This window comes from Marmota monax, unplaced genomic scaffold (assembly GCF_021218885.2).
Source record: "Marmota monax isolate L192 unplaced genomic scaffold, Marmota_monax_Labrador192_F-V1.1 WCK01_AAM20220418_F8-fsc00118, whole genome shotgun sequence".
NCBI lineage: Eukaryota > Metazoa > Chordata > Mammalia > Rodentia > Sciuridae > Marmota > Marmota monax.
Genome location: NW_026695231.1, coordinates 8,696,214 through 8,714,086, shown reverse-complemented (window position 1 = coordinate 8,714,086; position 17,873 = coordinate 8,696,214). Strand labels below are relative to the sequence as shown.

Sequence of the window (17,873 nt, the reverse complement as noted above, 5' to 3'; positions counted from 1 at the left end):
AGATAGGAAACTGGCCTAATCAAAGCAGAAGTTGGCTGTAAATGTCCAACATGCCCAAGCCAATGCTCATATCAGCCCTCTCACACCCATGCATGTTTTCCAAAGGGACTAGTCCTGTGCCTTGCACAAAAAAGAATGCTCAATGAATGAATTTAAAACATTATTTGTTTTGTGAAACTATTTTATACACATTTTTAGAAGCATGTGATCTATCCCTGCCCTACTTGACTCCCCAGTAGATTTTTTTTTTCCTAAGCTTAGTTTCAGGTACTAGTCCCTGAACATGTGAAGCCTCTTTTCTTTTACCTGAGTTACAGATTCATTAACCCAGACTCTTTAGAAATGTTATTATTAGAACTTTAATCACCCATGTCCTCCTTTTAAGTTCTTTCTAAAATTACTTTCTGGCAATAATAATTATGTCAATCAGGGGCCAGCCAAAGATAGCTGTGGCCCCTGGGCCAAATCAAGACGGAGTTTCCAGCCATAATCTATTATTTGGCTCTAAACAGTTGTGCTAATTTCCCTGCCTCCACCCTCTACCCCCAGGCCTTTCTCCTATAGTAAGTAGAGTCCTAAAGACCAGGGTAGAATGTTCTAACTGGGTCCATTTTATCATCTATTGTGATGTTGGTGTCAGTGGCTGGATTCTACAGGTAGTATCCTAGGACAATGCAAAGACAAAAATGAGATGGTAACTGAATAGAGTCATGTCAAGGGCAGAAAGTCAAAATGGTGTTGGTGTTGGTGTTGATAGATGTGTTGAGAGTGATAATGTTAAGGTTGGAAGAGACAGAGACCAAAGAAGTCTAAGAATGAAGAATAGCTAAAAGTTCATGGGTAGGAGGCTCTTATTTTTGTGTTTTTTTAAAAATATTTTTTGTAGTTGTTGATGGAATTTATTTTCATGTGGTGCTGAGAATTGAACCCGGGGCCTCATACATGCTAGGCAAATACTCTACCACTGAGCCACAACCCCAGCCCAAGGCTCTTATTTTTAAAAGATGACTTCACTGCTTTCACCAACTCTGGCCAATATAAAGTCAACCACATTGTCCCCTTCTGCCTTAACTTCATTTATTCATTCAAGAAACAAGTACTGCGTGACTACTACTTTTGAACCATTGTGCTGGGTGTTGGGGTTACAGAGATTATATTCTTTGGGGTAAGGCATCAAGGGAGAAGGAACAGAAATGTAAGTCAAAAACCACAAATAAAAGAGCAACATGCGTGAAAATTCAGAGATCAAAGAAACAGCAAATGCCACTAGTTCTGAATACCCAGCGTATGGGGAGCAGACTGTGAGCCAATCCAAGTGTTTACTATGAGTAACTATGGAAGAGACAACTAGGGCTGAAGTATTTATATTGGCGTGTGTGCGCACGGTGCTGGGGATCTAACTCAGGGTCTTGTGCATGCAAAGCAAGCAACTGAGCTATATCCCCAGCCCCAAATTGGGACTTTTGACAGCTTACTGAGGTAGCAGTTTGGAGCAAGGTTTGCCTTTGGCCTGTAACAATGTCCAAACAAGATTTCAAAGTGTCTAGACTACATTGGTGATAATCGGGATGGAGAGAGGAAGTTGGACAGATAGTTAATATAGCAGAGAGTATCAGCTTGAATGGAGAATGATTGTTGAAGGAGGTAAAGGAGCAGGTATAGGATAGACTATCCCCCTCTTCTGACTTGGTACCCTGGTGGGGAGAGGCAGGGCACCAAGGAGAGAAGCAGCAGAAGCAAGTACAGGAGATAAAGGGATGAGTGCAGGCTGGTGACAGGCATCTATATATAAGGTATAGAGGTTTCCATGGATCATATTACCCAAAAGTCCCTGTTCTGCACACTGTGATGAGATACGGAGCCCTGCCAGAAGGTAAATTAATATCCAGTATGCATCAGAGAGAAGAAAAAATTCAACCTAACTAAACAGCATTTTTAGTAATGATTTTTATTTGCATTCTGACACAGCTCTCCTCTGAATTTGGGCCAGCAGGTCCAAGGAGTGCACTTTAAAAAAAAGACTAGGTCAAGGCTAGGAGTTCAGGAGAGTGGGGAATAGAAGTACAGGTAAAACATCAGCATTTGAGAGCTCCTTCATTCTCCCTAGACTGTCTTGCTGCCTCCTTCACTTTCTCAACTGTCCTTGTCTCCCCTCAACATGGATATTTTCCCCTACTTTCTTTTCACCTCAGAAGCAAAGTTTCCTGCTCTTGCTAAGGCTAATAAATCCTCCAGTCTCCCTGTCCCATCTATCCATCCTTTTTCTTCCAGGAGATAGATGCTGGTAACTGATAACTGCCTCTTCCTCTCTTGCACTTCCTAAGTCTCACTTTAACAGGTTCTTCAGTGCAGCCTCCAATGCACCCAAGTCCTCCATTCTGAAACAAAAGAGAACAAACAGAAGACCCTCTGGGTGCTCCTCCTCCTTCATTGAGCTATTTAGCTTCCCCTCCTGTCCTCATAGAACTTCTTGAAAGAATAGTCTCTGTTTCCTCTCATCTACTGCTCCTTGTACCACCTCCCTGCCACTGTCCAATGGAAGAGATTCCAAGGTGTCCTCTCGAGCCTTTTGTCCAACTTCAACCTACTGCAATTTCCTACAACAATCTGACACTTAATTACTCAAATATTAGTTATTCCCATTAGTTACATTAGAATTCTTGATTCCCAATTCTAAGGTCCTCTTTCTCCCAGTTCTCTTCTTCCTTCTCTGACCACTTAACCCAAATTCTTCTCCTTCCACAAGTGCCTAGCAGATATAATCAGTGTATTCTTTTCTAGAACTGTTATTTAAATTATGTTCAGTTATAGGTAAATCACTTCAACTCTGGCTTTTCTTCTGCAAAATGTGGTGGTTTGTACTAGGAAACTTCCAAAACCTATTCCAGGTATAGTTGATTCAAGAAGCACTTATTGCATGCTCTATCAGTGCTAAGAATAGGTTTAGAAAATATATTCGAGAAATGTAAATTATATCAGGAGTCAACGAGACAATAAAGTCACCAGACGCTGCAAACATTTTTTGGAAAGAAGCAATATATAAATAAGCAAACAAATAAATATGATGAAAGTTGTTCATTTTTATTGAGCCAGCCAGAAAATAGAGGGTTTTTTTAACACTTACATTAGTTCTTAAGTTAGACAAATCATAATTTAAGTGCTTAGTTATTCATACCTGGCTAGGGGTTACTACATGGGTTTAGATAGGCCACATATGGTATGTGGACCAGCTGCATCAAAATCACCAGAAAACATGGTAGAAAGTGTGGAATTTCCAGCGTCACCCTTGGCCTACTGAATCAAGTCTACAGGTGATCTGTGTGCATTTAGAGTTGTAGAAATTCTGGTCCAGGTAATAGGCAGTGAGTTTCAAGTTTCCTGGGAACCAGAGAGGATGCTGGGGAGAGTTGTACATTCATAACTAAGCATGTTACACATCCCTGATAGAGAGCCCGGGAGACCAAGAGCATCAGGCAGCTACAAAAAATGAAAAGAATTCTTATTTCCCATTTGTTTTTGTGAACTCTGACCTCATCTAAAGAAATTCACTCTGTAGGCCCTTATGCTGAGATTTTACAATAATTCCACTGTGTGCTGATTAACTTGGAAAAGCAGAAGTAACAAGAAATAAATAACTACAAGATGTCAACATTAATACTGGGGTTTAAAATGGCTTTCTTCATTGCATGCTGTAAAATTGGGAAAGCAATCTGTACTTACTACAAAAACCCCTGATGGATTTAAAATTCAGGATGCTTAGATAAAGATTAAATATACATTTGGGGGAAAGAAAAAAATAGTCCTATCTTTCTTCCTTCAGGCTGAATGTACACAAATCTGAGGCTCAGAAACATATCTTTACTTTTATCTTTCCAATCTCCAATTTGCTTTAGAATTCCAAAGTCAGAAGGCTCACTGAAATTTTCTACTTCCCCCTAATACATGATGGTGAGATGGGGTGGGGGAATTTGTTTTTGCATCAATAATCCTGTCTTAAGTTTATTAAATTTATCCTCTTCACCCTTTTAGTGTAGTGTTAAATGCCTGGAAATTAAGTCACACAAAGATGAACTCAATTAAATATGTCTTCAGTAGTGCAGGAGAAGAATGCAGGGCACTAGATACAATGCTCATCTCTCAGGCTTTGTTTTTCCCTGTCTATCAAAGGGAAAGAAGGTGTACTAAGTCACATTTCTCCAGAGAAAAAAAGAACCAATCAGATGTGCATCTACATATCCATATCTATATCTGTATCTACAAAGATTTATTCCAAGGAATTGGCGCATGCAACGTGAAGCTGCAAGTTCAAAATCCGCAGGATTGGCCAACCGGCTAGAGACCCAGGAAAGAGTCATTGTCGTAGCTGAATTTCTAAGGTCACCTGGCAGAATTCTTTTTTGCCAAGGGAAAGCCAATCATTTGTTCTAGGCAGGCCCTCAACTGATTAGATGAAGCCCACCCATATTATGGGGAAAATCTGCTCTACTGTAACTGCACCAAACTAAATGGTAATATAATTTTTTAAAAAAGCATAACTCTCTTATAGAAACATCCAGAATTATGTCTGACCACATAATCTGAGTTCTGTAGCCTAGTCAAGTAGACATATAATATTAGCCATCCCACTTTGAAGGTCACACTGGCTAAACAAACAAAGAGGAAGAAATCTGCATCTCTGCAGGAGGGAGACAAAGGCTGCTCCCCATTTTATGGGATCAGAGGCACTTGTCTTCCAGGTTCTCCCAGGTTTGAATAGAATGATCCTGAACTACACTTGAACATCTCTAAAGGTCCTCTCACTCAACTCTTCCAGAGCTGTCTGTCTTCTTTCATCTTTGATGTCCTCTGGGTTGGGCATGAAAGCAGAGGTTTCTGTCTGAGTCAGTGCACCCTTGTTAGAAATGCACCAAGACTGACAGTTCTGTTTCTTCCTTCCTATGCCAGGTAAGGGGCCAGATTTCTGCTCAGGACTGAGCTTCAGATACCTTCATTTTGGCTGCAAAGCAATAAATAACTTCCTTCGATATCCATGGACTGGTCTAGAATATTTAGCTTTTGAAACCAGAAATTTCTAGATTTGAGATTTCCTCTACTTACTCCTTGCCTCATCTCTGCCCAAATATACCCTTATCCAATTCTGATGTCAAAGCAAACAATCAGTCACCTTAGTCTTCCTTTTTCCTGCTTTCCTTCTTCCTTAATTATGTCCTTCTTTTTACAAATAATTTTGATGGTTGGAGGATGGGAAACAGGGACAGAAAGTTTGAACTTAAGGAAAAGCGGTCACAGCTGCTAGAAGGGCAAGAAGCAGTCATCAGTGGAATACTGATGCGTGACCTTGATGGGAGACCTTGATGAATACAAACCCTAGAGCTCTAACTTCTCTAGTCCATATTCTGGAGTGCCACAGTCTGGCTGGGCACAAAATCACGAGCCACCACACACCTTGTAGATTCAAACAGCAATTCTTTATTCCCGAACTCACCCCGGCACTCTACAAACACATTCTGGGGGAATTCACGTTCTGGGCCCCAATCACGTTCTGGGCAAAATCCCAAATACTCTCTGAATCCCACAAGAACTCAACGAGAACTCAATGAGCAGGCGCGCCTGAGGCAGCAGGATACGCCCTATTCCCAGCAGGGTACACCTTAAACCTGGAACCGCCCTAAACCCAGATTGTCCTAAACCAGGAACGCCCTAAACCTCCATCCGCCCTAAACCCGGATCCGCCCTGGTCCTTGAGAAAGGTCACCTTACATGCAATGACACTGCAAATGACCTGGGTCATGCCATGCGTCATTCTTACTTAGCAATGGCCCTCAGCACTGGAGGACTCATTTATTATGTGGGGATTACAATTGCATTCAAATGGGAGTCTCGATCTATTGGCATTTCTATTCTGTCCAGAATACAGAGAAGACACTTCATTGGACCAGTTACTATTATTAATTTAAAGTTCAGAATAGCAGTCACAGAGTTGCATCAGTTTACTAATTCCTTAGAATAGGAATTACAAACTAAAGCTTGTAGGTGCCTAAGATTTCCCTGTAAATTCTACATCTTAGTCTGTTCCTGTAGAAAGGTGACAAGTTGCTCTGACCCCCATACCTATTACTCTGCACATCAGCACATGAATGAAATGTAACTCTGTCTGTTTGGCCACTTTCTAACCCAATCTATTTATCTGCTTTACATTCTAAATTCTTGTGAGCTGGAAGTTTATGACATCATTAGCATTCCTCCTCCTCTGAAGCTTCTATTTGAACTGAAATGTTAGTCCTTGTTCTCTTTCTTGTTGAATAACTTGAATTGACTTGACCTGACCTGACTTGAATTAACTTGAGCAATTTCTGTGTGCCAGGGTGGTTCTGTGGGCTCAGTACTCCTGTCCAGCAAGGGCCAAGAATATGCAAACAAACATAGCTCAGTACTCAGCATAGAGCAGATGTTTTAAATTCACCTGGAAAAGAAACTGCAGGCTCAAGTGTGATCCTAAAGTGGCTGTCTTACCCATTACAAAACCCAGAGACCCCAGTGAACCCTCTCCCTAGGGAGAAACATCCAGGATGACTTAGACCACCTTCATAGAGCACTAGAAGAAGGACATTTCAAATTGCTGCTCCCCATTTATACCAGAATCAAGAGTGACCTTTCCTTTCAGAGCACACCCACCAGGAACACAAAGAACTCATCAAATTTCAAGCACAAGTCCTTGATAAAATGACTTTCTGAAGAAAGCTATTTATCAGCATCAGTCACATGCCAGAGAATAAACATTGGTCAAGCCTTTTATCAGGGAGATTAATGCCAGGAATTGTATTCCATTGAGCTCTAAAAGAAGAAAGATATTTAAGGATAATTTGGATTGGAATATCCCCCGAAAGTCCATGGGTTGAAGGGTTGGTCACCACTCTATGGTGCTATTGGGAGGTGGTGGAACTCTTAGGAGGTGGGGTCTAGGGGGAGGAAGTTAGATCACTGGGGGTGTGCCCTTGGAGGGGATTTGTCCTCTTCCTGTTTCTCTTTTGCTTCCTTGCCATTATGAAGTGAACAGCTTTGTTCTACCACACACTCCTGCCATGATGTTCTTCCTCGCAACAGACCTGAAAAGCAGTGGGACCAACCAACCGTGAACTGAAACCTGTGAAACCATGAGCCAAAATAAACCTTTCCTTCTTTTAAGTTGATTATCTTAGATATTTTGACACAGTAATGAAAAGTTGACTAACACAAAAGAAAAAAGATGGCTTCATTCTTATTGGAACTCAGTGAAAAAGAAGAAAAATTTTCATAAGTACATAAAACAATCATAATTGTAAAGAGTGCTGATAGATTAAAAAAAAACTTGAGTATAGTTTGGATTATGATGAGATGGATTAGGGGCTGGAGATGTAGCTGGGTGGCAGAGTGCTTGCCTAACAAGTGTGAAGCCCTGAGTTTGAGCCCTAGCACCATTAAACAAACAAATAGACAAATAAATGTATTACAATAAGAAGAATGAAGATATTTCCATAGTCATTAGAGGAAAGAAGAAATTGGAGTTAAACTATAAAAAGGCGAATATGTTTTAAAAAAAAAAAACACGAAAATAAAAGAAGTGATGTGTAACCAATGGGATTCTCCAGAGATAAACACTTGATTAGGGTCTACATAAATAATTTAAAAGAAGATTGAATTTAGGGGCTTCAGAGGTTGCTAAACTTCCAGCTGTGGAAGAAGAACAAATCAGTAGCTAAAAACTAGGTATCAGATGAATCAGGCTACATATTTAAAAAAACAATTCAAGAGTGTGTGCGTGCTACTGTCTGAATATTTGTATCCTCAACAAAATTCACATATTGAGACTATGAAGCCCAAAGTGATGGGCCCTTTAGGAGTGATTAGGTCTTAAGAACAAAGTGAAGTGATCAAGAGATTGTGAATGAGATTTATGCCCTTATTAAAGAGGCCTGAGAGACCTCTTACACTTTTCTCCAGGTAAAGGCAGAGGTGACATCTGAGTTTGCACCCTGGAAGAGGGCCCCAGCAAAACTTGAACATGCTTGGACTGGACTTTGAAAAGAGATTTGAGGCCTGAGATCAAGCATAACTTTGTCCATGCTGTCTCCATTCTCTGGGCCTCAAATTGCCTTATAGGTAAAACAAGGGGCAAGGATTAAACACCAAAGTAGAACCAAAAGAACAACCAGGATCTTTTCATTAAATGATATTTTATTTTGGAGTCTCCTGAACAAAACATTATATCTCTATCTCTAACAAGTATGGAGTGGTAAGGGATAAGAGTATGGCTAAAGAACTCTACCAGCCTACCCTGGCTCCAGCTTCAATTACCCCCACTTATATTGGTATCCCATCTCCCCCTGGATCATACTAACACAGTTTAAGAACCACTGGCCTAGATAAGCTATGAAGTCCCACCCACATCTAATATTCTGTGGTTCTGGTGCCTTTGGCATCAAAGTGACCCAAATCAAAGAAGCAATTATAAGTTCTACAACAGTACTATCCAACAGAAATAAATAAATTGCCTAAGTCTTTAAGATTTTTTAATGGCCATCTTGTATGTAAAATAAATAGGTAGAATTAATTTTAATAGCATTTTATTTAACATATCTAAAAAATAAATAATTCAACCTGTTATCAATATAAAAATAACTGAGATATTTTACATATTTTATGAAGTTTTCAAAATCTAACATGTGTTAAACTTCTCACACATCTTAATTCAAGTAGTCTCATTTCAAGCATTGAATAATCTCATATGTCAAATGGTTACCATACTCAAACACAGAGACACAGAGCCTTTCCCCAGGCACAAATGCTCCTGCTCATGAATTCAGGTGAGGAAGGCCTGCAGGCCTCCTGTACCCAAATGTGGATAAGGACAAAAGCACATGGTCCTGTTTCTGTTCTATCCCGGCATTGGTCACTGTGTCAAGTCCGGTTCTGCTGTTAGAACCAAATATCTGAGACTGGATAATTTATAAAGAATAGAAATTTGTTTGTCATAGTTGGAAGGACTCTAAAGCTAAAGTACTAGCAGCTTCCAAATCTGGCAAAGGTCTGGTCTCTGCTTCCAAGGTGATACCTTGCTGCCCTGAACTCTAAGAGGTGAAGAATGCTGTGTTCTCATAGGAGGGATGGAAGGAAGGATGGAAGGAAATGCATGAATCCACTCCCTATTCCTACCCAATGAGGGCTTTGTCTTCATGACTTAATCCCCTCCAAAAGGCTCCACCTCTCCACTATCGCATTGGTGACTAAGTAACATGTGAATTTGAAGTGACACATGCAGACCACAGCAGCCACTTCCTTCAGCATTCTCTTTCTCCAGCACTCCCCTAGACGTGGAGAGTGCTGGCCCAATGACCTCAATTGCTCTACATCTCACTTTTCTATTCCTTAGTTCATTCCCTACTTCTTGTTGATTTAAGATCATCTTTATCCTGGGATTTATTATTGCTAAATTATTGGTAAGCCTTACTCTGCCTTAATTGTAGAATCTCCACGAATCTACCTTGACCTTGAGTATTATTTTGAAGACTTCATGTTTTGCAATTGCCCCAAATACTCAACAATCTCAATGTACATAAAGGAAGTAATTTAATTAATATATTTGTTTAACACTATCCATATCATACATCATATCTGGCCTAAGTTGTCTTCATTTTTCTTTTGGCTTTAACACATGGAATTTTATGCTGAAAGAAATTGTACTTTTTTTGTGCTGTGTGAAGCTATGATCCAATATAATCATGTAACAACACTCAAATACAGTGAAGATTTTTCATTGTTTCCCTGGGACTAAAACTGAAATGTTCAGACTCTTCTGGTTCTCTGTATGCAGAACAGGTTCATGGCCATTGATTCACTGATAATACATATTTAAACCTGAGGGCAGTATTTTAAATAGTGTTTTCATTCATGACTCAAAAACAGGAACAAAATCACCTCTTTTTATACAAAAGAAACTTAGAAGAGTTTTTTTTCTTATGACTATAATTTGAATATAAAATGCACACTTTCAAGATGTCATCTTAGTCAACCGAATTATAAATTCACTAGTTTGAAACTATAATCAAATAATCATTGCATTAAATGAGTTATATTTCTTTTTGAAGTTACTTTCCTCATTGGGGCTTTGTGGAAAAGAAGAGCTCTTCTGCAATTGTATAAATTCCTACTTTATTTGGGCTTAGATATTGAGGTATTAACAATGAATTCATGATTTATAGATTATCAGTGCCTTTATATAGAGGCACTCCATTTTCTAAAGCAAGTACAATGATTTCTAACTGAATACCCTTTGATACTGAATATCAAAAAGAGAATCGTTTTTCCCCTCTCGCTTGCCTGAGTACTTTTTGTTCTGAACTGGTGTACTACCATTTTACAGATACATAAATGAACACAGTGACTGATGGATCAGATACAAGGCAGTCAGAATCAGGATTTAGAATTTTCCCAGAATTAGTGGACATTTTTTTTCAATAATTGTATGTGCTTAGGAAAAGATTTGTAGTTTTTCAGCTCCAAATAGATCCATGGTAGACCTTTCCAGGAAGTTCTTATCTGAGTCCTAGGGAAATTACCTAGAATCCAACTTTCCTGGCCACAATTTGCTGAAATTCAAAGGTGCAAGGACCAACTATTGGGAGCTGAGTACTCATTAGTTGTCATTAAGGGAATGAATGTGTGTTGGATTACTCATTAGTTGTCATTAAGGGAATGAATGTGTGTGTGTGTTGGATTGTGCATGAGGAGGGAGCTACACAAAATCCCATCCTATGTAAAGAGATTAGATACATCTGATGTGCATTGAAATTCTGGTGTGTGTGGGAAGATGAACTGTGTCTATGCCTGCATCCATGTGCAAATACTCAAGGGATTTCTCTTAAAACACCTCAACTGAGGATAGTTGGCCAGCAATAGTTTAGCACTTTCTGATTTTAGATCTTAACTTTAAGGATAAGTCCCTGTCTCTTCATATACTTATTAGACCTGGCATCTGAGGTACCCCTCCAAACATTTCCAATTAGATCAAAGAAAAAATCAAATATTGCAGAGTGTTCACAATGTATTATTCTATTGTAATTATTTCAGTATTTCCCCTTTTCTCTCTGAGCAAAGAGGAGACAAAAGGTGTGGATAGAAGAAGCTCTTTAGTTCTTAAAGATTCTTTGATGTAAACTCTTTTAACAGTTCATCTGGGCTTGTCCACTCCTTTCTGTATTCCAGGCCAAATTTCTGCAGTTTCCCTGGGATTTTTCTGTTGAAGCGCTAGGCAGCTTACCCAGCTTTCCACTTTTCTTCTCGAGATGCGTAGGGAGGCCTGCGAACTCACTACCGGCAAAAGTCCAGCGAACTGGGAGAGGCGGCGTCGCCTCCTCCATGCTCCTCCAGCTCCATTCAATTTGGCCATTTACTTTTGGCTCTGGCTTTTTTCTGCCCGCACTGGCTGTTCCAGAAGCGCCAGGCTGGCGGTCCTTGGCTCGCCTGTAGCTTTGCGGGGCGGAGGAGCGTCGGCCGAGGAGCGGAGCGCGGGTGGCCTGTGGGCCGCCGGCGCAGCTCCGGGACCCTGGGTACAGGGAAGAGCAGGAGCAGGCAGCCGGCAGGGGCCTAGGCCGGGCTTCGGGGAAGTGTTGCGCGCGCGACGGGCCCCCGAACCTAGGGCTTTGGGGGAGGGTGCAGGTGCTGTAGCTCAGAGCGCCGCCACCTGGGTGGCCTCTGGCTTTTACCCAAGCCTTCTCCTCCAAGCAGCCCTCCCGAGCGTCGCCTTGGTGCTTGCAGTCAAGCTCCAGGGGCCCAGCCGGGGATGGCGGCGGCGTAACCGGGGCTGGGAAGAAGGGGAGCCGGAGGACAACGGGCTGCCGCAGCGCGGAAAGCAATGGGGCAGCCGGAGGGGCAGCGACATCTGCGGGTCAAGGCGCGGCCGACCAACTCTGCGTGGTCGCGAGGCTGAGCGGGGCTGCCCCGAGGACACCAGAGCGACGAGGCTAGGCGGGCCGCACTTCCCTAGGGCGACCGGCGGGAGGAGCAGCGACGCCCCTTGCTACGCGCCCCTGGCTACGCGCTCACACCCGCCCCAGCTCTCAAAACTCGGTGCTGTCCGCGTATCTTGGGCTTGCGTTTGTCCAGTCACCTCGAGCGACTCGGAGAACCCGGCTTTCCCATTAGGAACGGAGATTACGCTTTGTCCCTTGCTTTTAGAAAGTTAGTTCAACACTTTGGATCATCAATCCTAAGAAGGAAAAATAAAGACATCGTGGTCTGCCTCTGAATGAATCGGTGTCGGAGGATCCCGGAGGATCCCGAAAGTAGAGAGAACCAGTTTTAGCCGGCGCGGCGAGCGCAGCCCACTGACACTTCAGCCCCGGAAAGGGTTAATTGCATCCTGCCGGTTCGGTTTACATGTAAATAGAGAGCAGCTGCTCCGCGCGGGCTCCGACTGGCTCTTTTAAGTTTTTGATTGGTTGCCAATGACATCACCTCCCGTGTTATAACACAGAGGACCCGAAGCGGCGTCGGATCAACCCTCCTTAAAGGGACGAGGCCACGCCTTCAGCTCCTCCCCTTCGATTGCCCATTGGCTGTGGGTCTCTGTGAGGTAGCGGTCGTCTTTCTGCGGATTCTTATTGGCCCAACGCGCCGTCGTTCGAAGGCCGGCCTGCCCCCTCAGAACCTTACATTTACAGTGTAGCAAAAGAGAAAGTAACTATGTTGCTGCTGGCGATCAATGAAGCCAAGTGAATGGGGGCTGAATGTGCCAGTCCATAGCTGAAGCCGAGCGCCAGATGGTGGAGGGCTACACTTATTTATGAAGTAAGTGGAAGTCACCGCAGTTGCTACTCGGAGCCCAGGAGTGGAGGTGGAGGATTGTAAAGCGGTGCGTGTTTGTGTGCGTGCGCGCGCGCGTGTTTGTGTGTGCGTGTGTGTGTATGTGTGTGTATGAGAGAGAGAGAGAGAGAGAGAGAGAGAGAGAGAGAGAGAGAGAGAGAGAGAGAGAGAAGAAACGGAGACAGAGATGTGATGCTGACGGAGGAGCAACAGCAGGTAAGGTTATAAGGTTCGGGCTGTTGGCTCCTGTTGCCCTGTGCGTTTTACTCTCTGCAGTCTACTTGGATTTGGAGTGAAGCAAAAATGAGGTTTGTTGAGATGCTTTGCGGCAGTTTTAAATGCCCGGGGCTTGTGAGTGCGCTGTGTGGCCAGGAAAGGGGATGATTAGTGCCTCTAGGAGTGGGAAAGGAGCATTCTCTAACCACTTAATTTTCTCTCCAGCCCCTGCCCAGTGGTGGAAGGGAGAGGGGATAGCTCAGTATTTCTCCAAGAGATTTCCTGGGCCAGACTGGATGGTTTCACAGGCACTATACACGCCCGACCCTCTGCTGCAGGGATGCAGATTTCTCTATACACTCAGTGCGTGTGTGCGAGCCGCGCACTTTGGTGAAGGTGGGGGGTCCCCGCGTGTGTCCCTTTGAACGTTTCTTGTGTCCCTCTCAAAAGAAGTGGACTGCTGATCCTGGACGTACCCTACTAGGTAACAAAATAGCAAAGACTTTTACCGCTCGGTCCATCTGGGAAACAGTTACAGTTTCTGGAATAGTACTCGCTCTTAAAAAAAAAAAAAAAATACTACGCAAGGGAAGAGGGAGGGAAGGGAGTGGAGGAGGTTGGAGGTTGGAGGTTGGATCCTTTGCTCCCATCCAAAGGTGGGTGAGAGAAACCTGAGTCTATAGGGATATGCTGGCTGGCAGGCATGGTGGGTATTGCTCCTGTTCTTGCGTGTGTGGATTCTGCCTGTGACACTTTGGCTCTGTGTCAGAGAATGGTGAAGATTGTGTGTGGACGAATAATAGATGGCATTTTTCCGGGCAGCTCTTAAAGTTCGTTTTAAGTGAGCAGCTTGGGATTTGGTTTCTTTGCTGTATGCATGTCTACTAGAAAGAGAGAAGCCAGAAGGGCTGTGTTGTACAGTGACCCTGTGCCTCCAGGGAGGAAGGAACTGTCCCTTTTCAGGCACCCTCTGAAGTAGACCCAGTGGGAAACACTTCCCAATTAGCCTGTCTCTGTTGAAGGGGGCATTGATGCCTCTATATGGAAGCCATACTCTCACCAAAAGCGGGGGTATCAGTTTGGGATTGAAATTGATATAAATCAGCTGCTCCAAGTGAGAGAAGCTCTAGGATACAAAGCCTGTGCCAAGGCAGGAGATGAAGAGGGAAGGAGACTCCCAGATGTCCTTTCCTCAGAGGAAAGAGTGAGGGGAATGTGGGCAGGGGAGCAATGGTGATGGATCTGCTAGGGTTGAGGTTTACAGACTTGGCTTTCTGGCTTGAGACTTCGTTTTAGGACACCAGTTTGTAGTAAAAGGGGGAAATGCAGACTGATTAATAAGAGGCTAACAGGAAACATGTGGGGTTTTAATATGACTATGTTGTGCTTTTCAAAGGACCTAATAGAATGGAAAGCAAGAATAGCTCCTAGTTAAAGAGACCCTTATGGGGATAATTTCATTCTGATTTGCAGAAGGCTGACATCCGCCCTGATGTATATTTAGGTGCTATATATTTCTGTGAGCCATGCCAATGCTCTTGGTCATCTCTTTGCCTTTGCAGTGGGTAAAGGAATTAAATGGAAAGCATGCAAGGGTGAACAGATGAATTTTTTTCTCAGTTGCAGTATACTTCTGCCCAGGAGATGAGGCCCAGAATAGATGCCTCTTAAGAACCTTTCTTTCTGTCTTTAGCTTTTCTAATTCTTTGTGCTTTTACCTTCTCTAAGGCTGAACTTTGATGTAGTCCAGGAAAGGTTGTTCATTAACATTTCCAATATTAAGGCTAATATAACCTTACACTCAGCAACCAAATAGACGGGGACCTCAGGTTTGCATCCTCTTTGAATTTATCTAAATGGGTTTGGAGCTTTGATAGTGGGATATAAAAGGGCACCTAGGACAACTTTGCTCAGAAATATGCAAAGACCTTTCTTCGGGATTGGATGAGACTGCCTTTTGTGTCATATGACTTTATTCTTTCTTTCCCCCTTCCCCTTCTTTACAGACTCTTGAGTTCTTCTTGAATTGCCAGTTTTCAGCCTCCTCATGCCTCCGTCTCCTTTAGACGACAGGGTAGTAGTGGCACTATCTAGGCCCGTCCGACCTCAGGATCTCAACCTTTGTTTAGACTCTAGCTATCTTGGCTCTGCCACCCCAGGCAGCAATAGACACCGTCCTGTCATCACCACCACAGTTGTGTCCCTCAAGGCTGCGAATCTGACGTATATGCCCTCATCCAGCGGCTCTGCCCGCTCCCTGAATTGTGGATGCAGCAGTGCCAGCTGCTGCACTGTGGCAACCTACGACAAGGACAATCAGGCCCAAACCCAAGCCATCGCTGCTGGCACTGCCACCACCGCCATTGGAACCTCTACCACCTGCCCTGCTAACCAGATGGTCAACAACAATGAGAATACAGGCTCTTTAAGTCCATCAGGTGGGGTGGGCAGCCCTGTGTCAGGGACCCCCAAGCAGCTAGCCAGCATCAAAATAATCTACCCCAATGACCTGGCAAAGAAGATGACCAAATGCAGCAAGAGTCACCTGCCAAGCCAGGGACCTGTCATCATTGACTGCAGGCCCTTCATGGAGTACAACAAAAGTCACATCCAAGGAGCTGTCCATATTAACTGTGCCGATAAGATCAGCCGGCGGAGACTGCAGCAAGGCAAGATCACTGTTCTAGACTTGATTTCCTGTAGGGAAGGCAAGGACTCTTTCAAGAGGATCTTTTCCAAAGAAATTATCGTTTATGATGAGAATACCAATGAACCGAGCCGAGTGATGCCCTCCCAGCCGCTTCACATAGTCCTCGAGTCCCTGAAGAGAGAAGGCAAAGAACCTCTGGTGTTGAAAGGTAATGCCCCTGTTCTGTCCCAAGCACAGTCCCGTTTAGCTGGGTTCACTTTGGGGTTTCTCCTAGCAGTGGCAGCCTTCTCCTTACCCTGGCTACCAGAGAACAAAACAGACTCTCTTCTTGTCTTCTCTGCCATGCCCTTTCTTTATTATTTTGGTATAGTGAGAAAAACCCAGCAGCACTGAGTTGGAAGTCAGAAGATCTGGGTGCTACCCTTGATTCGGCTTCTGATTTGCATTGTGCAAGTCATTTCACCTCTCTGAGACTGTTTTGTCATCCTTCTAAAAAGGGGCTTTATACCACCAGATGGTGTCTCAAGTCATGCCTGGTCTGGTGGCTTTCTCTTCCAGTCCATAACTAATTGGAAAGTTGCTGTCTCTCAGACCTAACCAATGTTGATGAAACAGAGGAAGCAACTCTGGTGAACTACAAGTAAACCTACAGGTACCAGCTCTTTTTGTGGGAGATTCTTCCTCTTTCTCACCTCTGATCAACTTGACTTTTATATAGCTTATAAAATGACCTTCAAGAAGGGCAGAGATTTATTTGTAAAATGGAAGTGTAAGTTCATCGAATACCTCCATTCCTTTGCCAAAGCTCCAAGGGGACAGATTTTTATGAAACACTTTCCAACTCATTGTACTGTTTTGGCTTCACCTGATAACAATTGGCATGGTGGTTCCTCCCAAGAGGGAATAGTAGGTCACCTTGCCAGTACACTGAATGTAGAACAACTCTGAGGTTAGTGAAGCTGAGCCCCAAGAGGAGGAATTAATTGTCCACTCTTCTCTGAGCCCCTTCCATACAGTATTATCTAACCTAGCAGAGGAGCCCTGATCTTGTGTCCAGCCTAGTTGCAATTCTTTGCTCTCAGACACTGCACCTCGTTTCTCTTTGGCATCTTCTACTTGGTGACAGTAATGAGAAATAGTCATCCTTTTTCTTCTCTCTTCTTGTGTTTTGAGCCAAGGTACACAGTTTCTGGGTCACATCTCCAACCTGTCTCCTGAACTGTGTTGATCAAAGGTGTTGCTGGGTTCTTTTGAACACTTTGCATATTTAAATTGCAACAGGTGATTTAGGTGAACAAATTACTTATTTTAGCTTTGTGGGACAGCTCTGCCACCATTCTTCTTGTTTTCCACGAGAGATCTTCAGCCTTTTGGTAAGCAGTGTTCTTGGAAATATGGTCCTGAATTCCTTTGCTAGTAGTCCCCTCCCACACCCACTTAACACTTTATTCTCAAGTTTTTTTTTTTTTCTCATTGGGCTCAGATATCACAAGGGCACATCTTTCAAGGTTTACTTGGAGTCACAAATATGTTCAGGCTTCCTCTGTGTAGCTCTGTATTTTGTTTTTGTATTCTTGTTTGGTTGACTTTTAGTATTTCCCAGTAGGTTTACCTTTCTTCTGTTCTCTCACCACAATCCTGGTTTGTCTTTTTCAGATGAGAAAATACCATCTACAAATTTCCTATTTCCCATTTGTAATAGTTTGTCTTGGGGAACAAAGACAAATGGTCTTGCTGGTCTCTTTTCTTCTATAGACATTCTTGATTAAAAAAAAAAAAAAAAAAGGCATGGTTTTTGTGTCTGCATGACCAGAGGAGAAATGCCAAGCAACAGAAAATAAGATGACCCTGAACTTGAACATGGGGATGATCAGGAGGAGTTGTAGATCTTACCCTGCATTTTTCAAGGGGCCTTGTTGGGTAGAAGGTTGGCTTGTCAATTACTGATAAATCAGTCTCCTCTGGGCAGCTGATGAAATGGGGTTCCTCTCCCCCTTTCCTGTGGATGCATCTGAGAATCCGGGCAGCCTGGGCTTGTTCCTCAATGTCTGAGAGCAAGGTTGCCTCAGTGGGGCGGGGCAGGACATGCTGCTGACCTCACCACCAGGCGCCCTGGGTGTCCGCAGCGGAGGGCTCATCATTTTCGGGTTGGTGAGACAGCGCAGCG

The 17,873-nt window shown here is 43.3% G+C and overlaps 1 protein-coding gene and 1 pseudogene across 2 annotated transcripts in view; one reads left to right on the top strand and one right to left on the bottom strand.

Moving 5' to 3' along the window:
- Positions 1-8,242: 8,242 nt before the first annotated feature.
- Positions 8,243-12,470, bottom strand: LOC124088702 (uncharacterized; annotated as a pseudogene).
- Positions 12,471-12,491: 21 nt separating this feature from the next.
- The window catches only part of Dusp10 (dual specificity phosphatase 10), a 45,374-nt gene continuing 39,992 nt past the window's right edge, over positions 12,492-17,873 (top strand). Inside the window, exons 1-2 of one of the 2 annotated variants that reach the window (XM_046438446.2) lie at positions 12,492-12,825; positions 15,063-15,914. In XM_046438446.2, the coding sequence (XP_046294402.1) occupies positions 15,104-15,914 (811 nt within the window). In that variant the 5' untranslated portion in view covers positions 12,492-12,825; positions 15,063-15,103. Of the gene's footprint in view, positions 12,826-13,037; positions 13,057-15,062; positions 15,915-17,873 lie in introns of those variants that run through there. The other variant, XM_058577042.1, reaches the window with a different exon arrangement.